Raw genomic sequence first — 8,465 nt, 5'->3', positions numbered from 1 at the left:
GCTTACCCTGTTGTCTTGTGAGTGTAGCCTTCAGAGGTCTTTTCCCTGGAAGCCTGGCTGGCCTGGGAAACCCTGGGGCTCCTCTAACTCGCTGGCAGGCTCTGAATAAAAAAAAAAGCCGGGGCTGAGGTTCAGGCAGGGAACCATGCGTTCTCATGCTGGAGGCACTGAAGGAAAGAGAAGGTCAGGTGAATTGCCCTAAAGAAATTACCAGGATCATTAAGGATTAATAATTTTTTTTGCATCTGGGAAGTTATTGTAGCGTTAATTTCCTGCAACAGTTTTTTCTTAGCTGTTGTGTGCATGACCAAATTCTTAGCGAGATCACCTCTGGTACGTTACCTGACATGCTCAGATGACAGCTCAGGTAAGACATGCTCATTCATTAGTTATTTTCCAATTAGAATGTAGCTGTGGTGCGATGAGTAATCTTGTACGGAGAGAGGGAATCTTAATTTGCCTACCCTTAAAACAGGTTACTGTGATTTCTAATGAGTGTCAAACAATTGCAAATCCTAACCAACCAAAATAAAGGGTAACTGGCTAGTGTCAAGTCTAATTTCACTAAACAATGGTATCATTAATTCCTCCTGCTATGGTTGATTTTGAACTGGCAGTAAGAATGACTTACACCTACTACACAGGGAATTTCAGATTTCTTCTTCGGTTCTATCTTTGATTTATTTAACAGATTTATTTTGTGGTTTACATGTTAATATTTTTGCCCTTCTGTTAATCATAACAGCTGTCTCAGGATTTGCAGTTCAGCTTCTCAGTGGTGAAGAAATCAGGAGTGTGGCATCTGTGTATGCTGTGAGTGTAACTGGCCACCTTTAAGCATCTACACTAACTCTGAAATACAGGTGTTTGCTGCTACCCCAAAAGATTGCTCCCATCGCAGAAATCTCAATCCACAAGCATCACTCTTCTCCCCGAAATGAATGCTGCCTCAGAAGCTGATTTAAGTCAGAGCCCAAAATAGAGGAAAAAACACTCTCCTGTTATTTTCACTCTTCCCCTACTCAGAATCTCATGCGACAAATCAGCCGCTACTTATAGTACACCTTCCAAAGATTGAACTTTTTTTTTCCCCAGAGTGGCAGAAAGAGGAGCACTGGAGTAGCACAGTCATCACATCACTCTTAAAAATTGGTAGAAAAGCTGCTGGGAAGCATCGAGCGTTGCCTGCTGGACAGCTCAGCTGCCTCGCACTCCACAGGAGAAGGCTGAAGCCGAGGAAGCGCCTTTCTTGCCTGGACTGGCAAGATGTTGCCCAGACATTGCGTAACGAAGAGCGCCTAAAACCAGAAACCCAGATGAACATGAAGCTTGGTAGCTCAGATGACAGGTATGATAAGAGTAATATTTACACAGCTAAACGTGGCTGGGATATGGCTACACTTCAGGATTGCTGTGTGCTATAACAGGACAGGAGCTAGAAGTGTACTACCTGCTCCCAGTTAACTCTTTAGTGAGTGGACACACGAGAACAAGGGTGTTTTGTTCCTATCCAGCTCCCCCTCCTTCCACTGCAGGTGGTCAGGATCAGAGAAGTCCTTAGAGACAAAAACATGATATAATTGCTACATTGTCTACAAACAGAATATCTGTTTTATATACTCTAATAAAACATGGCCAAACAGAATATAATTTTATATGCTATCATAAAACACGACCACCCCCAGCACTTTCTATCAAACACTGCTGTGCAAATGTTTATGGTGAGAGTGTATTAAGGACTCAAAAAATTTAAAAAATGAAGGAGAAATTTCTCTCCGTCCTCCTGCTGGTGGTTCCTCCCACCCCCATACCTCCACCACACCTTACGATACAAACCTTCCCATCTCCACTGAAAAGACTCCAGTTCGGACCTCCAGTTCTCTGTTAAATGTACTGTAAATGCCATGAAGCATCTTGGTCCAGTCAAGATCATACTGCAGTTTTGAGTCTCCTTCCATAATTTAGCAAGATTATACTGCCAAAAAGCAATTTCTCTGCAAAGAAAGACCAGTAAGTCTCTCCTGATCCCTCTAGCTCTGTATCATCTGCAAATTTCATGATCCTACACGCTGCAGCATTGTGTACATCTTTAATAAAAATACTTAAGAGCCCCAGCAGAGGATGTGCTCCTCAGTCACCTCCCCATTGACACCCTTAGCTCCAAGCCATGACTCTCTCTCCTTGCCAGTATTTTACCCTTTTCAATAACAGATTATTTCAACCTACATTTAGGGAGTTTGTACTATAATCCATCACGCAAAATTTTCTTAAAACCTTCTGGACAACCAGATAGATTTACGCTATCTAGACTGATAGTTATTTCATTAGCGTAAGTGATCAAATTAGTCTGACATGATTTACCTGCAATTTATCCATGCTGACTCACTCCTATTACAGTAAATTTATTCTTTTAAAAAAACACAGCTGCAAACTAACTGTAAATGAAGACTTCATAAGAACAACGTTCATCTCGAATCTTTGCCTCCTGTTGTTATTTCTGTTGTGATGGAGCATACACATTTTTGCATCATTTTGGGAACGGGCCAGACGAAGAGAGAGCCGAGGGCACAGGTACAAGTGCAAATACAAAAGAATTATCTCTCCAGAGAGGGATGCTACAGTCAAGGGCACTTGACTTGTTTCACAGAGAGACACAGCACAAGGAATTAAGCCTGGCACAAGACACTCAAAATAGGATTTCATCTGATCTGATTTTCTACGGACCCTGATGAAGCACGCCGAGTAAGAGAGTGCGGAGCAGGAACAACAGTAAGCTCTGCCTTGGTAGCTTCCAATCCCAAACAGCATCACCACCTTCTCCATCTAATAAAGCTACTGAAAAAAAACACAAAACAACACTAAAAAGCTATTGCATGGCCAAACTATCCTAACTACCAGAAGAATTTCCTGACATGTAAACTAAAACTTTCCCATCGCAATCCAAATCCATTAATTCTTGTCCTACCCCTGCCTGGTGGGAGAGTCAGGGCCAATGAATCTGTTTTCGGAGACCAGGCAGAAAGACCTGTTGTTCTTCCCTCAGGGCAACTAAGAATTTTCTCTCAAACTGAACTCTCCATGTGCCTTGCTCCACTGTCTGGCTGGGACCTGTAGACTAGATGAACGCTAAAACCACGTCGAGAGATCTTTCTCCAGTGAAACAGGGCTTTGGGGGAATTTGCTAGCTTGGAGTTGTTGATAGGGAAGATTTCCTTGCAAGTACTGAGCTGAAGCCCAGTACTAAAGTCCACTGATATATTCAGTCAAAACATGCTTTCTCTTCTTTTTCTTGACTGCTGTGTCCCAGCCCATGGCTGTCAGCTACCTGCCTCCTCCAGGTACCTCCTCTCCCAACCTGAAGAGAAGCCTCCTCAATTATTCTGGGTACGCAAAATCGCTTCTTACAGTTTCTTTACCCACCGTGATGGCTTGTAGATAATAATGTCCTTCCACATAAGGTTTGCGCACATGTGAATGCAGCTGGCAAACCTCAAGGAGCAGCCAAAGCCTGCAAGGATTGCTACTGACACAGTGCACAGGCGCTGGCTGCACCGGGGGCCTGGGGTATATATAATTCCAGCTCTGCTACTGTCCTCTTGTGCCACCTTTAGGCACGTCACCTTCCTCTCGGAGCCGGCTTCCCCTCCCACCTCCAGTCTGACTTGAATGTTTAAATCTTGAACTCTTCAGAGAAGAGACCAGCTCATGTATTTCCCAGGGCTCTCTGCGCAAAGATATCTAAATCCGCTTCCCAAGTAACGGTACAAACCATTCTTTTTGTTGAAGGAGAGAATTTCCTTTCATTTTGCTGTTGGCTAAATATTCAGTAGAGATTTTGCACATGGGATTTAAAGACTGCAGCTGAGACAACTTGGGAACTTACCATATACCATCTGTAAGTTAATTTTTGTCGAGGGAAGCATTCTTGTATAGAAGGATCCTTACGCAAGTCCACTCCACGGGCAGGCTATTAGGTAATCTGTCTGTTGCCAACTAAATCATTAAATGACATTTTTAATTTTGACTGTGTTCTTCAACGCAGTGAAGCTACGTGCAACATCCTGCTGAGGGCAAAGTGAGTCAAGTAGTTATTAAATGGTCACAGTTAAAAGGTAGAACAAAGGTCCAGTCATTAAAGTACGCACGGAAAACCAAGCGTCTTCCACTACACAGTAATCCTCTGTATGGCTTCCCCACTGGTTGGCGTGGTAAAATAATATAGCCAGAGATTGTATTTTTTTCCTCCTACACATACTCTCATTTTGTTTCTCGGAGAAGAAACTTTTCAAGCTCTTAGGGGTTTGCCTATTGTGTTTAAAAAGAAATAAAGTTAACCGTGACAGTCACCGAGGCATTTCAAGCCTGCTGTGTTGGATCGGTTAATCAAGGGCATTAGATGTGTCCTTGGGGAAGAAGAGGTACCAGTGAGGTTTCATCCCTAACCAGCCAGCGGGCTCAATTCGGCAAAATTCTCAAGTGTGTAACTAAAGCTGAAGCACATACTTAAGTGTCATTGACTTCAAAAGGTTTTAAGCACATATTTAAAATTAAGCGGAGGCTTTGATAACTTGGGACCTCAGTCAAATCTAAGGACCTCTTGGAAAGCGGGAGATGCTGCCGATGTTCAGGGTGTGTCTCCAAGCACAGGATACACATGCCACTCCACGAAAACCCCTTAATTAGCACATAATCTGTAGACTAACAGGAAATCTTAGTCTCTTCTCTATCAGCACCATCAAAGTCATGACAGCGCTGCAGAAACCATTCCCCTTTAATTACATGTGATCATTGAAGCTAACCACGTACTGTATAATTAGTAAGAAAAATGAATTATTTAAGTAACTTGCATTTAACAAATAGTACTGCCATTCTGATTGCAATTCAGTATTCAGTCACCATAAAAAGACCTTCTCCTTATGCAGGAAAACAGATTTTCCTGCTTCTAAGATCTTGCAGATCTGAGAGTTTTTCCAGGGGTTTCAAACATACATGTATGTATTTGAGGGTCAGTAGGGACAAGGTAGCTTATCAGGCAGACTGATCTCTGGAGCAGGTTCCTAGCTGCAGTGAGCACAGCTATGTGCTGCTGTGAATGGAGGAAAACAAACCCCCAAAAATGGGGAAAATTATAGCTTTTCTCTCATTTGATGGAGATCTTGCTTTTCCCTCTTTTTTTCCCTTGCACATTTTCATAGTTTTGCAGACAGGTAATTACATGTCTGTTGTAAAGACCAACCCTCATAGTTCATGCTTCAGAGCTGACAGAATTTAGTTGCAATTTTATCACAGTAATCACAGATTCAGTAGAAATGCAGCTGGGATGCAGCTGGGGTGGAAGTGGAAGAAGAGCTCACTTGACCACCTAATCGAGGTTTTCAAACGGGAGATGTAGAATCAGACATCGAGTTACCGCTCTTACCTTTAGCTTCATCTTCTAAGCATGGGAGAGAGAGACCTGAAGCAACGCAGAGCTGAGCTAAGTTCTCAGAACGCAGGACAGGGTTGGAAGACCACCCCACCTCACTCTCAGGAGCAGGTTAGCACACCTCAGCAGAACTGCACCCGAGCCAGTGAACCTGCTCTCTCAGAAAGGCTAATTAAGCGGGGTGAACCTAGACAGTCCTCAACTTGAGCCAGTTTTCTACCAGCAAACACAGCATCTCAGCCCTGCAGTTCCTGGCACTTCCATTCCGGCAGTAGCAATGGCAGAGCCAGCTCAGTCTGCCTCTCCTTCCCGTCCAGACATGCCCTTCGTTTCCCACGGAGCCCCACAGCTACATTCGCTTGGACTGAACAACTTAAACCAGCTAATGGCTGGTAGCCGTGTGGGCTAGTGAGCACATGTCATCCGAGGAGGACAGGAGCAAGAAACATCTCTCTGAATTTATGGCATCGTAGCCCAACCTTGCAGCTTCCTCTGAAGCGCGGAGTGGACTCTGCTGGGGAGAGGAGGTGGGGACATTGGTGTAGAAGGACTACACAGGCATTTTCATAAGGACGTTGGCCCAGAGGCTCTGCCCCATTGTCATTAGCGGGTCTGGGGAGGTCAGACCGAGAGCTACACTGCCAAAGGCTGCCAAGATCAGGTGTAAATGAACAAATGAGACAATGAGAGAAATAAGCAGGAGTGAACAAATATTTGGTTTAACAGCAGCTTCCACTCACCTGGCACTGGGTCTCGTCAAAACATCTTTATCTCATCACCAGCACTGCTCGGCAACACGCCATCCATGGGCCTGTAGGGCAAATAAACCCCTTTGTGAGATGTAAAGAAAAAGGAAAGAGTGAAAACAGCTTTGCTGGTTTTCTGGTGACAGAATGGCCAGTAGAGAAAACTGATATTCCCTGCACAGAACCCAGTGTCAAAGACCGGATAGGAAATGAGTCCTGAAATTACCATCAAACGTTTCCCTGCCTAACACACGCTTGTTTTTGAGGCCTTCGGTCATTATTATTTCTATAGGGTTGTGCCTGGAAGCACCTCTTTCTGACACATACACTCACAGAACAAACCAGACACGTATCCAAAATTGCTCCTAAGAAGCTCCAGCGCTGGAGACTCTCCCTCTCCAGCCCAGGAAATCTGCTCACACCATTACTATTCTTACCGCTTTCCCAGCGTCTACGTTGAACATCCCTTGTTGTATGTTAAGTCCGTTCTTGCCCTCCTGCTACCTTGCAGATGTGAATAACAGATGCATCCCTCCCTCTTTGCCCAGCATCACCAGGTGTCCTCGAAGTCATCTTTTGCCCAAACATTGCCAGTTCCTTCAGTCTGCTCCCCAGGCCAGCGTTCTCTAGATTTATGATCGCTCTGGTCTGCTGCTCATCTCTCCTTGGTATGTGCACCTCCTGTCTTCCCACTGAGGTCTTTTGCCCACGCCAAACAAGCAGGGATTGTTCTACATATCTCACAGGTGCAATTTCTATTTCATAGCTGGGTTAAGAAAAGATGAAAAGATCTGGTCAGAGATGTGGGAAAAAGACAGAAGAGCCTCTGCTCTAACCACGAGCCTATACCCGCTCAAAGAGTGACCGTCTAAAAACACGCTTTGGATGAGAAGGTAAAATCAGGAGCATCAAAACTAAATTGGGATGTCTGGTCACTTTAGCCATATCACAACTGTGCTCTGCTGGTGCTATTGAACTCTCTTAAGCCGCCCTTTAGCAGCACGTCCCTTTCTAAAGCTGCCAGCGCCTTTGTTCTTCTCAAGAATAGCTGCCCGCTCGTGCACACAGAGGCAGGGAAAGGTTGGACACTGCGTGTTGCATTGTACTGTCAGGCTAAATAGAAGCTGATGGGATAATAATTAATTGCAGTCTCCCTGTAATAAAAGACAAGACAAAGCAAGAGATATAAATAAAATCATCAAAGGAACACACAGAATAGGAGCTGTGTCTGCATTTTGTGGGCAATTTACAAGCCAAAGGAAGGTTGGGAACCCAAGGACTGAAAAGCAATAAAAATCTATGGAGCCCTCACAAAACCGTGACAGCGTCTCGCTGATCTGTCTTGTTACCAGGCAGAGGTATAAATTCCCTCAACACCTTTGTTGTTTAAGGAGCTGGAAGGGGAAGGGAAAAAAAGCCTTGAAGTGGGAGTGACCCCCGGCTCACTCAGACCCGAACAGCGGGGAGGTGCCCTCGGAGAGAATAGAGGAGACAGAAGGCACCCAGCTCCGCTCCGAGGGCAACAGGCTGCCAGCAAGTGCCGCCAGCCTGAAAATATGGCCTGGAGAGCCCTGGGCAGCCGGCAGTGCTTTAATGGAGACATTTTTAAATCTCTTTGTAGCAGAAGGGCTCCTTTCCTTATGGCCTGCACAAAAGCAAACCCTGCCCTGACCTATAACTTGCCAAACCCCAGCTGCCTGTCCCTGCTCTCCGGCTGTTGTCACAACCATCACCTTCCAGCTCAGGGGGAAGAAGTGGTGGCGAGGCAGAGCCCGAGCTCAAAGGGCCCCCACGCCGCCCCGACCTCGTGGGCAGCTGCAACCCGGAGACACGGGTGGGAGAACCGAGAGGGGAATCCTCCTCCTGCTCCCTCCCCATGAGGCTGCAAGAGAGGAAAATGGATATAAAAGAAGATGGATATGAAGTGAGGGGAGAGAAAGATCCTGGACTCAACTCCTATTTTAGCCTAATTCTCGCTACAGTCAGATAAACAGGTGCCTAAATACCCTCGCAGCAACAGCCAGTTACGTGATATGTCCCTCTGCTCAGCAGCCTGCCCTGCTCCCCACCTCGGGGAGCATCTCATCGAGGTTGACCTCAAGGGCAGAAGAACTGAAAGAAGAAAATTATCGGGCGCACTCGTAAAAGAGGAAAAGGTACAGCCCTCACAGGCATCTGGGCTGAACTGCAGCTGGTACAGGCCCCTTCTCCTGGGAAAATGGGCCATTACAGATTCAGCTCACCTCCGTATTGCCATTAATCCCACCACAGAGGTACAGACTTCCCTCATTTCC

General features: G+C 45.5%; 1 protein-coding gene across 1 annotated transcript in view; it reads left to right on the top strand.

The window, feature by feature from the left end:
- Positions 1 to 303: 303 nt before the first annotated feature.
- ADPGK (ADP-dependent glucokinase) overlaps positions 304 to 8,465 on the top strand; it is an 88,806-nt gene continuing 80,644 nt past the window's right edge. The window contains exons 1-2 of the mRNA XM_009895577.1: positions 304 to 367; positions 1,096 to 1,348. Coding sequence (XP_009893879.1) covers positions 304 to 367; positions 1,096 to 1,348 — 317 coding nt within the window. The remainder of the gene's footprint in view (positions 368 to 1,095; positions 1,349 to 8,465) is intronic.

Source organism: Charadrius vociferus, unplaced genomic scaffold (assembly GCF_000708025.1).
Source record: "Charadrius vociferus isolate BGI_N301 unplaced genomic scaffold, ASM70802v2 scaffold132, whole genome shotgun sequence".
Lineage (NCBI taxonomy): Eukaryota > Metazoa > Chordata > Aves > Charadriiformes > Charadriidae > Charadrius > Charadrius vociferus.
Note: the sequence above shows the minus strand (reverse complement) of the source record. Positions and strands in the feature narration are given on the sequence as shown.